The 14,497-nt window shown below is 55.7% G+C and overlaps 1 protein-coding gene across 1 annotated transcript; it reads left to right on the forward strand.

Annotated features, from left to right (window-relative positions):
- Positions 1-1,004: 1,004 nt before the first annotated feature.
- MYDGF (myeloid derived growth factor) lies at positions 1,005-14,336 on the forward strand. Its single transcript, XM_059062082.2, has 6 exons — positions 1,005-1,251; positions 2,390-2,440; positions 9,477-9,538; positions 10,909-10,990; positions 12,305-12,377; positions 13,779-14,336. Exons 1-6 carry the CDS (start codon positions 1,072-1,074, stop codon positions 13,856-13,858), a joined length of 528 nt encoding a protein of 175 aa, XP_058918065.1. The 5' UTR covers positions 1,005-1,071; the 3' UTR covers positions 13,859-14,336.
- The last annotated feature ends 161 nt before the right edge of the window (positions 14,337-14,497 follow it).

Below are 14,497 nucleotides of genomic sequence, written 5' to 3' on the forward strand. Positions count from 1 at the left end.
GTGTGTGGGACTTTGTTATAACAGCCCAGACTAAGGCAAGGATCCAATCCAGGATCCCACTTTACTTTCCATGTCTTGGTCTCCTCACTCTGTGATGGTTCCTCAGTCTTTGTCTTTCCTGACACTTTTTTTTTTTGTGGTACGCGGGCCTCTCACTGCTGTGGCCTCTCCCGTTGCAGAGCACAGGCTCCGGACGCGCAGGCTCAGCGGCCATGGCTCACGGGCCCAGCCGCTCCGCGGCATGTGGGATCTTCCCGGACCCGGGCACGAACCCGCGTCCCCTGCATCGGCAGGTGGACTCTCAACCACTGCGCCACCAGGGAAGCCCCCTTCCCTGACACTTTTAAAGAGTACTGCCAGTTATCCTGGTAGAATGTCTCTCAACTTGGGTTCATTTGGTATTTTCTTTGATTAAACTGAGGTCGTCCATTTTGGACAGGAATTCCACGGAGGTGCCACTGAGAATGTCCTTCTCTGCATCCCGTTGGCGGCTCCATAGTGTCACTGTCTCATTTTTAGCGACGTTGACTTGATCACTAGGCTAAAGATGGTGTCACCACTGTAAAATTACTACTTTCCCTTTGTAACTAATATATATCTTGGGGGGGGGAATACTTTGAGACAACGCAAATATCCTGTTTCTCACCATACGTTTCTCCCACCAGTTTTTAGCAGCGATCCACGGATCTTGGCTGTAACAATCATGAGGTGTTTGCTCAACAGTGATCTGTCATTTCCCTCATTCTGCCTACAGGTATTAATCTGAATATTAGTGGTGATCTTTTATTTCTTTCACTCCTTTTACATGTACGAACTGGAGGAGCTGAAGGGTCAATCACTTGCCTAGTGAGGGACGAATGGACCCTAAACCAAGGAACCTGTTCCAATTTCACGCACCCCAGGACTCTAGCTGTACTTCCAAGCCCCGCCCCAAGATGGCGGCCCGGGCCGGGGGGCGGGGCGCTCCTGATCACGTGCTCGTGTCGACGCCGACGTGGCCTCCGGCCGACGCCCCACTTGTCCCTCGCCGCGCTCCGTCCGTCGTCTCTGCCCAGCGAACCTGATCTCAAGATGGCGGCGCCCAGCAGAAGAAGGAATGGCGGCGGCGGCGCCGTGAGCTTGTGGGCCGCGCTGCTCCTGGTGGCCGTGGCGCTGAGGCCGGCACGGGCCGTGTCTGAGCCCACGACGGTGGCCTTTGACGTGCGGCCCGGCGGCGTGGTGCACTCCTTCTCCCAGAACGTGGGCCCTGGGGTACGTGCCTCCGCCACCCCGGGGGCTTGAGCAATGGTGCAGGCGGGGGCAGGGCCTGGGGAGGGGGCGCGGACTGGCGGGGCGGGGTCTGGGGGGAGCGGGGGAAACGGACCGGAGGGGGCGGGGCCTGAGGGGTCGCGGACCGGCGCGGGTAGGGCCTGAGGATGGAGGGCGGGACTTGGTAGCGAGGCCTGACAGAACTAAGAAGGGAGGCGGGGCTCCTGGGGGCTGGCGGCTTTGGGAAGGCTGGGTTACTAGCTTTGTCCCTAATTCCTGTCTCATGCCCAGCGTGCCCAAGCAGCCCTAACCCCCAGACCCAGGTGACTCCCTAGCTGTTGGAGGGCAGGACGGGCCCAGAGATGGGGAGAGGGGAGCTGGAGGCTGATGGGCATATGCCTGCAGGGCCTGCAGAAGGTCGTCCCTCTGTAGCTCTGACCAAGGAGGAAGTGGACAGGCGTTGCTCTTTCCTTCCATTGCACAAGGTCCCCCCGTCTTTTTTCATTGAAATGTGGGGCCAGGCCCTCCTTACCTGGAGGTAGCAGGCCTGGGTCTAGTCTAGCCCGTCCCTAGCTTATTGGAGAAGTCGCTTCCTCTCCCAGTCTCCTTTTCCCTGCCTGTAGCAACGATATCAGTCATCACTATTTGTTGAGTACTTCCTTATAACCAAAGGATATTGTGCCAAATTCTTTATGTGAGGCCCATTTTACAGATGAAGTAACAGAGGCTCAGAAAGCTTTGCACTTTTCCAAGGTCCACAGCAGAGCAGAGATGGGCCCCTAGGTGCCCCTGCTTCCAAAGTTCATGTTCCTAGACGGGTGGGTGCTAGAGGGGGATGTGACCTCCCCCTTCCTGTTCTTCATCCCCCAGAAGCCATCTGGGTTGTTTGTCCTGACCCAGGATCTCCCAAGTAGGGAGAGAGGTGCAGGAGTTCCAGATCTGCAGACACTGGAAGGCCTTGCAGGGCTGGCCTCCAGGGACATCGGCCAGAGGGATCTGGCTCCACCTCCTTTCTCTGAGTGCAGATACTCAAAAGCAGGATCTTCTTGATTCTGGATCTCAGAAGGATATCCTGAGACCCTGTACTTCAAACACTAACGATTATCTCCTACTGAGACTTTTTCTTCCTTCCATTCTCCAGGACAAATATACCTGTGTGTTCACCTACGCGTCTCAAGGAGGGACCAATGAGGTGAGTTGTTCAAAATTCTACGTGGTTTAGTACGACAGTATCCATTGTCGTACAGAGATGCTCTCTAGGGGACACTGGACATCAGACTATTCTTACCTAACCAATAAAAGACAGTGCTTGAGTTACATAATGACAGCAGATTCCATTCATAATTCCACGGAGTGAACAAACGTCTGGACAGAAGGAGGGATGTGAGACGTGACTCTGCCATTCTCATGAGTCTCTGTTAAGGGTATTTCGTTCATTTTTTGTGCTGAGTAACAAATTATCACAGACTGAGCAGCTTAAAACAACACCCATTTATTATCCCACGGTTCTGGAGGTCAGAAGTCCCGGTCGGCTCAGCTGGATGCTTCACAAAGCGACAGGGTGTCAGCTGGGCTGGGTGTTCACCTGCAGGCTCTGGGGAGAACCCTCGTCCAGACACATTCCAGTTGTTAGCAGAATTCGGTCCCTTTCGGTGTGAAACTGAGGTCCCTAGTTCCTTGCTGGCTGTTTTCTCCAGCTGGAGGCAGAAGAGGAGGTAAGAGAGATCTGAAGCACGAGAAGGAGGTAGTGCACCACAGCTGGCTTTGAGGGACCACGTGGGATGGAGGACGTGGCCTCCAGGAGCTGAGAGCGGCCCCCGGCTGGCAGCAAGGAAATGAGGGCTTCAGTCCTCCAACTGCAAGGAATGAATTCTGCTGCAACCACACAAGTTGGAAGAGGACCCAGAGCTCCAGGCGGGAATGCAATCTGGCTGATACTTTGATGTCAGCTTATGAGACTGAGCAAAGGACCCAGCCCCACCACGCCTGGACTTCTAACCTACAGAAGTGTGAGCTAATGAATGGGCATTGCTTTTTAAAAAAAAAAAAATTCTTTTTTATTTATTTCTGGCTGCGTTGGGTCTTTGTTGCTGCACGCGGGCTTTCTCTAGTTGCAGCGGGCAGGGGCTACTCTTCGTTGAGGTGCATGGGCTTCTCATTGCAGTGGCTTCTCTTGAGGAGCACGGGCTCTAGGCGTGTGGGCTTCAGTAGTTGTGGCACGTGGGCTCAGTAGTTGTGGCTCGTGGGCTCAGTAGTTGTGGCTCGTGGACTCTAGAGCGCAGGCTCAGTAGTTGTGACTCACGGGCTGAGTTGCTCCGCGGCATGTGGGATCTTCCCAGACGAGGGCTCGAACCCGTGTCCCCTGCATTTGCAGGTGGGTTCTTAACCACTGCGCCACCAGGGAAGTCCGACACAGCTTTTAATGCTACTAAATTTGTGGTAATTTGTCACACAGTGTAGTGAGTTGAATGAGGCCCCCCCCATAAAGATATGTCCACATCCTAGTGCCTTGAACCTGTGACTTTTAAGAAAAAGTCTTTGTAGATAAAATTAAGTCAAAGATCTTGAAATGAACAGATTATCCTGGATTACCCAGGTGAGCCCTAAATCCAGTGGCACACATCCTTATAAGAGACACACATGGGAGATTTGATAAAAAGAAGACACACAGAGGAAAAGGCCATGTGAAGATGGAGGCAGAGGTAGAGTGATGTGGCCACAAGCCAAGGGACACCTGGAGCCACCGGAAACTGGATGATGTAGGAAGGATTCTCCCCTGGGGCCTCCAGAGGGAACACGGCCCCGCCCACACCTTGATTTTGGACTGCTGGCCTCCAGACTGTGAGAGAACAGATTTCAGCTGTAAGCTACCAAATTTGTGGTGATTTGTTCCAGCAGCCCCAGGAAACGAATACACACAGCAATAGATTACCGTTACAGCCAGTAGTGCACCATTACAGATAAATACTCTGAGGATAAAATAACTGTTGTTAAATTCTGACTAGACACCGGCCTGAAGGGGGGAGCAGCACACGCGTTTGAGAAGAGACACAAAACAGACTTTCTCCTCGTGATTGTTAGAGAGAATGAAAGATAATTGAAAAGGAAGAATTAATTGTCCCTGCGAAAGTCAGTGTAAAGCGTCTTTTGTACCCCTAAATTGTGCTTTCCTCCCCAACCCTCAGGCTGTAGGGAACACTGCTGTCCTTCCAGAAGAGTCTATGGCACTGTGTCCCCTAACAACGGAGAGTCCCAGAGATGGAGGCTGCCTGGGGACCACTCCATGTTTGCCTGCCATGTGCCTACCCCTCCCAGCATCCTGGTTCTGAGTCCATCTCTTCCCCCACCACTCCCCGACTCACAGCAGCACATTAAAGTGGGCAAGAGCAGGACTTCCCTGGGTCCCGTGGTCAGGACTCGACGCTCTCACTGCCGTGGCCCCGGGTTCGATCCCTGGTCAGGGAACTAAGATCCTGCAAGCCGGGCAGCGCGGCCAAAAACAAACCAAAAAAAGGGTGAGAGCTAGTCCGCCCGCTCCACCGGGCACTGCTGACTTTAGAGGCAGGGTCGCTCTCTGTGGGGGGCCATCCTGGGCTGCCTCCCTGGTCCCCACCCACTTGATGCCAGCAGCTGCCCCACCCAGTGTGCGCTGGGGGATGAAAGGGTCCCCAAGTGAAAGCCACTGGGCAAGAGTGACATGAAATGCAGTCCTTATTTTGGATATTTCCAGTTTGTAAGTAAAAGTAAACGATTTCCCAGCAACAGTATTTTATTTCATTTATTTTTTTGGTCGCACCACGTAGCATGTGGGACCTTAGTTCCCCGACCAGGGATTGAACCGGCGCCCCCTGCATTGGAAGCATGGAGTCTTAACCACTGGAACACCAGGGAAGTCCCCCAGCGACAGTATTTTAACAATATGTAGCAAACACCTGGTGACACCCTTCCCAGCGGTGTCACCGGGGGGTTGCAGCTCTGCTGGGGAGCATCGCCGCCCTTCCCTCTGCCTCCAGGACAGCAGGCATCCTGCGATCGTCCACCCCATCCTTGGCCACCTCCAGGCCTCGCTGCTTCTCCAGGTGGTCCACTCCATTGTGGGATGGTGACAAGTGGTGGAACATTCTCCCTTGGTCCAGGCCCCTTGGTCCAGCTGTGCCCTGCCACGAGCTCCAGATCAGTCCCAAAGCGCCTTCCTCCCCAAGTCAGCCCTTTCCATGCCTCCTTTGTTGTGTAGATGATCAATTCATTATACAATAAAATTGTGATAGCACCATCGCCTTGGTGTTTGTCGGGCGGCCTGCAATGTGCTGAGACAGATACACGTCTCGTTTCCTCTTCAGAACCCCAGGAGGCTGTCCTTATCCCCGCCTCATACCCGAGGACACAGTGGCCCAGAGGCTGAAGACTGCCCTGGCTCCCCAAGCTGGGACGTGACCAAGGTCCCCAAGGCGCAGGCCCCTGACCGCCACCCTGAGCTAGGACACGCCCCGCGTCACCAGCAGCTAGGAAAAGAGCGCCCGCGCCCCCGTAACGGGACCCTTGGGATGGACAGTCCACAGCAGCGTAGAGGAAGAGAGCTAGGATCGCTCTTGGAAAGGTGGCTGGGTCACAAATTCTAAAACCAGCATCGGGCTTGATTCTCCCGTTTCGGATGAGGGGATTGATTCATCCTCAAGGAAACACCTAAGAGCACAGCAGAAATGTCCAGCACCAACTTGCTCCAGCAGCACCAGCCTAGAACTGCGATCATCAGACACCACGGGCCGACTGCAGAGCTGCGTGAACCCAACGGTGTAACGCATGGGCTCTCTGGCTGCTGGCCTGCCGCCCGCTTAGGAGCAAACAGCCGGCTGGATTCTCAGCAAACGTGCAGGGGCCATCCAAGATGTTCTCCGGGATCTGCCTGGCCACACTTGGGGGCCCTGCCCAGATGCCCCTCGGAGCAGCCGGAACGGAAGCCCCAGAGGCCCACGTCGTGCTTCTCTAGAGCCGTCGTCAACAGAGGGGAAAGGGGTCTGTGGTCTGGGCTCCCAGGGGGCCCGGGATGCAGGCTGGGCTTGGAGAGAGCAGGAGGCCAGGCTGCTTTGACAGTGCTTCGTTTCTCCAGAGGGTCACCCGAGAGGCCGGCTGGTGCCGGGTGACAGCAGGCACAGGGTTATTCATCATCTCAGCGCCAGCCAGGATCCTGAGCAGCCAGAGAGCTCGTCCAAGGTTGGCGGGAATGTGGCCACTTGGGAAGACTGGCCCTTTCTTAACAAGTTAAACATACAACCCCATGCTTCCGCTACTCGGTATCTGCCCGTTAGAAATGAAAGCTTATGTCCCCGCAAAGCTTGTACATCAATGTCCATAGCAGCCTCATTCATAATAGCCAACAAGTGGAAACAACCCAAGTGCCCCCCAGCCGATGACGGATAAACACAGTGTGGTCCCTTCGCACACGGGCACATCACTCCGCCATGAAAAGGGGAGAAGCACTGACACTCGCTGCAACGTGGATGGAGCCTGAGAACGCGATGCTCGGCGAGAGAAGCCAGACACGGGAGGACACACAGGGTTTGATCCCGTTGATGGGAAACGTCCAGGACAGGCAGATCCCCAGACACAGAGCGTGCGTTCCTGGTTGCTGGGCTGGGGGAGGGGATGGGGGTGTGCCTGCTCATGGCGATGGGACTTCTTTGGGGGGGCGGGAGTGATGAGAATTAGATACAGGTGATGGTTGCACAGCTCTGAATGTACTAGGAAGCATTGAAGCATGCACTTTAAAAGAGCGTATCGTCTATACATGTTTTGTTTTTTAATATAAATTTATTTATTTATTTTTGGCTGCGTTGGGTCTTCGTTGCTGTGCGCGGGCTTTCTCTAGTTGCGGTAGGCGGGGGCTACTCTTCGTTGCGGCGCGCGGGCTTCTCATTGTTGTGGAGCACAGGCTCTAGGCGCACGGGCTCAGTAGTTGTGGCACACAGGCCTAGTTGCTCCGCGGCATGTGGGATCTTCCCGGACCAGGGCTCGAACCCACGTCCCTTGCACTGGCAGGAGGGTTCTTGACCACTGCGCCACCAGGGAAGCCCCATATTGTATGTTATGTAAACTGTTTCTCAGTAAAGCTGTTAAAGGTAAGTGAATTATTGATATACATGTAGCCACATGGGTGAATCTGATATGTGTTCGGCTGAGTGAGACCGACCAGCGCAGGAGACCACGTCCTGTGTGATTCCACTCAGGTGGCATTTTGCAAAGGCACAACTGTGGGGACAGAGCAGATCGGTGGTTACCTGGAATTTGCAGGAAGGGGTTGACTCCAGAGGGATGGAGGAGAGAGAACTGGGAAGATGGAACTGATCTGCATCTTGACTGGGCGGTGGATACACAGTGTGCATTGGTCAAAACTCCTAGAACAGACACTGAAATGGGTCCATTTCACCATCTGCTACTTGTCTCCTAATAAAAAATAATAGCGGTTACCAATTACCTGTCCTCGATTACACCCAGCCACTGAGATCCTGAGCCCCCTAGCCTCCGAGAGAAGGTCACAGAGGCTCGGGCTGAACAGGCTGCCCCAAAACACACCCTCGTGTGAGTGTCTGATGCCAAAACCTGAGCCTTACCGAGGGCGCCTACTGTCCACCCCGGCCTGTGGCCTCGAGACCAAGGTCAAGTTCATATAACAAGACCACTCAGAGGGATGTTGACCTTATTGCTAAGAAGCTCTTGGTTTTAATTTTGTTTGCTTTCATAATTTTTAAAAAAATGTTTAAATGTTTGCCTCGGGACTTCCCTAGCTGTCCAGTGGTTAAGACTTCAAGCTCCCAATGCCGGGGGTCCCAGGTCCGATCCCTGGTCAGGGAACTAGATCCCGCATGCCTGCTGCAACTAAGACCCAGCGCAGCCAAATAAATAAATAAATACGTTTTTTAAATAAAAAAAGAAGCCTCATTTTCATGAATCTTTTAAGAGCTATGGAAAAACCATCCCAGATATATTTCACAGCGTAAAACTCTTTCCAGGTGCTCAGAGGCCTGGAGCCGTGGGCAGTTTTTAAACAGAAAATAAATGTGTTGGGCAGGTCCCCTTGCCGTGCCTGCCCTACCTGAGTAATTGGCTTCTACCTTCATGCTGCAGGCAAAAGACTTCCAAGTCACCGTGTACTCCCGTTATCATTAACATACAAATGGCCTTGTTTCTATTAATGGAAAAGCTCTGGCATTTAACCAGATGATCAGCAATCGGATTCCACCTTTACTCTCAGGAGAGGACGAGACCCTCTCATTTCCCTAGCAAAACGCAAAAACGCCGCAGGTCACCAGACCTTGCGTTTGGCTGGGTTTTCAGAGGCCCTGAAAATGAGAATAAACTGGTAGCGGTGTGTTTTGGAACCATTAAAAAAAATTTTTTTTAATTTAATTTTTTTAAAAAAGCTAACACAGAGGGCTTCCCTGGTGGCGCAGTGGTTGAGAGTCCGCCTGCCGATGCGGGGGACGCGGGTTCGTGCCCCGGTCCGGGAGGATCCCACGTGCCGCGGAGCGGCTGGGCCCGTGAGCCATGGCCGCTGAGCCTGCGCGTCCGGAGCCTGTGCTCCGCAACGGGAGAGGCCACAACAGTGAGAGGCCCGCGTACAGCAAAAAAAAAAAAAAAAAAAGCTAACACAGAGACTTCCCTGGCGGTCCAGTGGTTAGGACTCCACGCTTCCACTGCCTGCAGGGGGCATGGGTTCGATCCCTGGTTGGGGAACTAAGGTCCCGCATGCCGTGTGGCCAAAAAAATAAAAATAAAAAAGCTAACACGTCATTCAAAAAGAAAAGAACATGAAAAGCTCTCCAGTGCCTTCTGTTGGCCCAGTTCCCACCCACGTCCTACATGTAACCAGGGTTATTAAAATCTTGCATCTTCTCTGAGGACTGCGCTATGCTTATGCAAGCAAGCATGGGTGTATTGTCTTTCCTTCTTTTATTTTTGTTTTTATCTTGCCCAGTAGACTTTATTTTTTACAGCAAAATGGAGCGGAAGGCACAGAGATTTCCCGTAAGCCCCTGCCCCCCAACCATCGCCCACCAGAGTGGGACGTTTGTGACAGTCGTTGATGAACCTACACGGACACGTCATCACCCCAAGTGCAGAGCTGCCGTCAGGGTTCACTCCCGGTGTGGTGTGTGCCGTGGGCTTGGACAGACGTATGATGATGGCGAGGCTGTGTGTCCCTGACTGACAGGCCTGTCCTCTCTCCCCAGAAGTGGCAGATGAGTCTGGGTACCAGCGAAGACCACCAGCACTTCACCTGCACCATCTGGAGGTGAGCGAGGGTCCGGTGGTGGGATCTCCTCCTCGATGCGACACCTTCGCTCTGGGCGGTACCCATACTGACGGCGTCCCGCGCCCCTGGAGGGTCGCAGGCGGGAGAGGGGGCACCGTCCTGTGTGGGACTTGAGGGCGAGGAGGGCTTCCCAGGGAAGCACGTTGACACTGAGGCCGAGAGGGGGCGGGGGGGAGGGGCGCTGGGAGGCGGCATCTAGGCAGCGGCTGCAGCCCCAGGAGCGGGGCCGGGCTCCCCGGACGCCACCCCCTTCATGGTCACCCCGTCACATTACTTGCTCAAGGCCTTCATCTCGCGCTGTGCCCACCCTTCTCGTAATCCCACTTCCTGGAGCCCAGCTCCATGAGCCCGAGAACAGGGTGCAGGGCCCTCTGACGGGGAGGAGGGTGAGGGTGATGGAGCTTCACCAATTCCTCGCCCTTCTCCCCCGGGCCTCACGGCCTGGAATGTGTTGCCCGAGCAGAACAGATTTCTCACACGTTTGCCACGCACCTGACATAGAAGTCCAGCCGCATTCTCGCCCTCACGGGACCGGGGTCAACATAGGGGACAGATCAAGAAGCGGGACACATTAGAGAGCAGCGACAGCGAGATTTACTTAAAGAACACGCTTGCAGGTGTTGGCGCAGAATCCCCGTCTCCTGCTCTATGCGTTGCAAACTGCAGGCGTTTTAGTACCAAGTATTGTTGGGGAGCTTCTCGTGGGGGCAGAAGCCTTGTGTCCTCAACGTGCTACCGCCAGCCCCGCTTAGAGGGGAGACCCTGTCTGTGCCCCTTCCCAGCCTCAGAGAGAAGCATCCCAGCCACAAGGAGCCGGGGCGGGGGGCTCCCTACTTACAGGTTAGTAATCAGGGCTGCATCCCCCGCCAGCAGACCACCATTTCACACAGGCTCGTGAGCACCGGCCCTCCACCTGGGCACAGACCCAGGCTCACTGGCCCAAAGCGGGGTCCTCAGCCCTCAGCCTCTCGGCCGGCCACCCAGTGGCCCCCCAAGGACACGCTCAGCCCCAGACACCCTGCCGTTCCTAGTTAACCCCCATCCTTCTCACCCCCGGGATGTGGCCCGGCCTCGGCCCTAGTGCACACCTGGGATGTTGTCCACTGGATGAGAAGTGTTCTGTGAGCGGATGCGAGAGGAGGCCCCGATCTAGAACAGCTCCTACCCAGAAGGGGAAAGAGGCTTGTCCATCAACGAGCCGGAAGAGCATCCTGGCAAAGAGGAAAGAGTGGATCGTATGGAGGGCGCCCCATCCATCCTTCCCAGAAATGCCTGGCAGCAGATCCCGTCTTGGAGAGCGGGGGGTGTGCAGCCCTGGGCTGACCCCGTCACCCGACATTTCTTCGCAGGCCCCAGGGCAAGTCCTACCTGTACTTTACGCAGTTCAAGGTGGAGGTGCGGGGTGCTGAGATCGAGTACGGCATGGCCTACGTGAGTGTCACCTGCGCATGGGGTGGCCGCCTGGCTGGGCCACCATGGACTGCAACTTGGAGACCCCGGGGGGGTGGGGGGAATGAGGAGATGGACACCAAGCCCTTAGAGGGAGGCCTGGAGGCGTGGGGGGCCAGGGTTACGGTGCCCAGAGGGGACCCTGGCTGACCCCCAGAGACACCTGGCCTCCCTCCTGTAAGGCCCGCCAGCCTCCCACCAGTGCCCCCCGCTGGCAAAGCCAACAGGAAGTCAGGGGCAAGGGGGCTCAGCCCTGGGACAGGGGCAGCGAAGGCGGAAGTTGGCCCGGGGGCAGGTGAGTGGCTCATTGGTGTCGGGAGGGCCCCACGCCCCTTGGCTCCAGTGACCTGTGGTTCACAGCCCAGCCAGCACCTTCTGCTGCACTCCTGACCCCCACGGCCCCTCCAGAGCCCAGCCACTCTGCAGAGCCCACCCAGCTTCTCCACCTGGGTCAGAAACAGTTTGAAAACCACCTTATCAGTCCAAGAAGCAGAACCAGTAGGAGACAGGCATTAAGAGATTCACTGGGGCTTCCCTGGTGGCACAGTGGTTGAGAGTCCGCCTGCCAATGCAGGGGACACGGGTTCGTGTCCCGGTCTGGGAAGATCCCACATGCCGCGGAGGCCACAACAGTGAGAGGCCCGCGTACCACAAAAAAAAAAAAGAGAGAGATTCACTGCCAGGAATCGGCTTCCACTGTGGGAGCCTGGCTTTGGGGGCTTCCTCCAGGGAAGCCTCAGCTCTGCCCTGAAGGCCCTCCCCCTGATTGAATCAGGCCCACCCAGGTCCCCGAGGATAATCTCTTTTACTTAAAGTCAGCTCAGGATGAGCCTCTGTCACATCTACAAAATTCCCTCCTAGCAACCCCAGCAAGGATCTGATTGTATAACGGGGACTGTGGCCGCTCCAGTGACACATCAGACTGTCCATCAGACCGTTAACTAATCGCTCTCTGGGGTCCCTTCTTACTTTAAAACTCTATTACGTTTACTGATTTGAAAAAGACAATTCTGCTGTTTAAAAATTACATGCAAGAGACTGCCATGCTAGTATCATTTCCATAAATTAACTAAAAAAATATTCCCTTCGATTTGCAGGGAAGGCATGAAGTTTTAAGCTAGTTGACAATCTCTTAAGTGGATTAACTCACTGCTTCTGCTGGATTCTTTTATGTGCTTAAAAAAGCATCTCGCGGCTCTTCAGCAGAAGCATGCAGCTTTAGCCTCTGCTGCTCTGCAAAGCAAAGCGAGCCGTGTTCTTTCCCGATTAGAAAAGTTTCCACTTGTTCCCTTTCAGTCGAAAGCTGCTTTTGAAAGAGAGAGCGATGTGCCCCTGAAAAACGAGGAATTTGAAGTGACCAGAACAGCAGGTACGCAGAGGGGTTTGTGGAGCTGGAATCTAGGTTCTCAAGCAGGGAGGGGGTGAGAGAGGGGACGAGACCCCCGCTAGAGGGCGATCCAGGGGCCCTGTGGTGAGAGGAGGCTGCCATCCCTAAATGGCTTCCACAGAGGGCCAGCTAGTAAATATTTTCGGCTTTGGGGCCCCCTTTGAAACAACTCGACCCAGCCCCCCGTAAGGCAGAGTCAGCCATAAGCCACTAGTCAGTGAATGGGGGCGGCTGCCTTCTAATAAAACTTTATTTCGTGAACACTGAACTGTGAATATCATATCACTTTCCCATATCACAGGATGCCATTTTTCCTTTGATTTTTATTAAAGCTATTTGAAAATGTAGGAACCACCCTTCGCTCACAGGGGGCAGGCACACTTGCCCAATCCCTAGCAGAGAACGGAGAGCATGAGAGTCTGTCCTCGGAGAGCTGCGTCCTGGGACACTCAGCTCCATAGGAGGCCAGGGAGCAGGGGGACGCAGGGTCTGACGCTTACACAGCCTGGCCGTCCTGGGCTCCGTGACAGCTTCAAGCAGCGCGGTCGGGACCTTGTGCGTGCATGACACGGGAGACAGGGGTCACCTCCTGGGGCCCCGAGACCCCCGTGGCCTCTGACCCCCATTCAGCTGTAGCCATGCAGGCCAGATGCCGAGCAGAAAGAGGGGCGGTAGGCACCCAAGTTGGGGCTCAGGGTGCGAGAGCAAGGGGGGACGAGTGAGTGAGACAGTGAACTCGGGACTGAGCCGAGTCGGGGGGCCTCGAGGGTCCTGAAGGATGGGGGAGAGATGAGGTGAGGAACCCATGTGGCCGTGGACGTCACCAGACACCAGAGGGGAGGGGAGTGGGCGGCATGAGCAGGGCTTTTAGGAGAGCCTAGAAGGAGGCCCCACCTGCCCACAGGCCCTCCGGGTGGGGTCAGGGGCCCGTTTAGAGTGGAGACCAAGGACAGAGGGGATTGGGTTCCTGCAGACCCTGAGTCCCAGGGAGCATAGACGGTGAGGATGGACAGGGAGTGTGGGGCAGGCTGGGTGTGCAGAGCTGGGGGTGGCCAGGTTCCCTGACCCTGCCCGAAGAGCGTCAGACAAGTTTGCCAGTGCAGACCTCCAAACCCCAGCCATTCTGTGTGGCAAAAATGACCACGGCTCTTCCCACATCGACATCTCCCGTGGCCTCCCACTGCCCTCAGGACAGGCCCACAGCCTCTCTGCCTTTCTCCTACCCCTCACCCGTAAGACATCCAGGGCCAGGGGCCTTTCCCTGTGGAGTCCACTTGGAGACTGCTCCCCTGCCTTGCCCTGCTCCCATCATTGCTCGCGCCCAGCTCAGGACCCGGAGGATTTGCGGAGGCGAGGGCTGACCAAGAGTTTCTTCTTTTGCAGTGTCCCACAGGCCCGGGGCCTTCAAGGCTGAGCTGTCCAAGCTGGTGATCGTGGCCAAGGCGACACGCAGTGAGCTGTGACCGGGAGCCCCTTTGAGGGCAGCTTTTCCTCATCTCCGCTGAAGGAGCTGGGCCCCATGAGGGCCCAGTACTTGTTTTCGGGGGGGGTGGGGGCTGTTAATTTTCTACCCAGGCTGATGTTGCCCCGTTCAGAGGGCTTCGCAGGGCAGCTGAGGCCCCCAGGGCAGAGTCCGGAGGGCCAGGACTCTCCTGGCTCCCACCTTCCCCTCAGAGTGTGGCTCTGAGACCCACTGCTCTTCTTATTGGAAGAGGCATCAGGGCACCAGGCGGGGCTCACGGGGGTCGCAGCTTCTCTGAAGCCAGCAGCGTCTCCCCTGGATCAGGCCAGGCTCCGGGATGCTCCTGGGGAGAGACGCCCCGCCGCTCTGACCCTCAGCCGGCTGTTTCCTTGTCATCCCCCAGGGACCAACTTTCAGACTCACTGGGCAGAAGTGAAGTGTTCTTTCATATTTAAATAAATAAGACAGTTAAAAAGTAACCACACAGTCTTGGCATCTGGCGCTGGTGTCCACCTGGCTGGGCACGTGGGGCTGGGGGCCCCTACTTCCCTTCGCTGCTGGAGACGGGTAAGCCGCGTCACCCTGCGCACAGGGCCTTTTCTGCAGGCGCAGACGTGCCGCTCCCGAGGCGGCTGGACCC

Source organism: Kogia breviceps, chromosome 4 (genome assembly GCF_026419965.1).
Source record: "Kogia breviceps isolate mKogBre1 chromosome 4, mKogBre1 haplotype 1, whole genome shotgun sequence".
Classification (NCBI taxonomy): domain Eukaryota; kingdom Metazoa; phylum Chordata; class Mammalia; order Artiodactyla; family Physeteridae; genus Kogia; species Kogia breviceps.

Bases quoted from the DNA above. Each gene is read 5' to 3' on its own strand.
- MYDGF (XM_059062082.2), top strand. From the start codon at position 1,072: ATGGCGGCGCCCAGCAGAAGAAGGAATGGCGGCGGCGGCGCCGTGAGC. The intron at 1,252-2,389 runs GTACGTGCCTCC...TCCATTCTCCAG, and splicing joins CCCAGAACGTGGGCCCTGGG to GACAAATATACCTGTGTGTT. The intron at 9,539-10,908 runs GTGAGCGAGGGT...ATTTCTTCGCAG, and splicing joins TTCACCTGCACCATCTGGAG to GCCCCAGGGCAAGTCCTACC.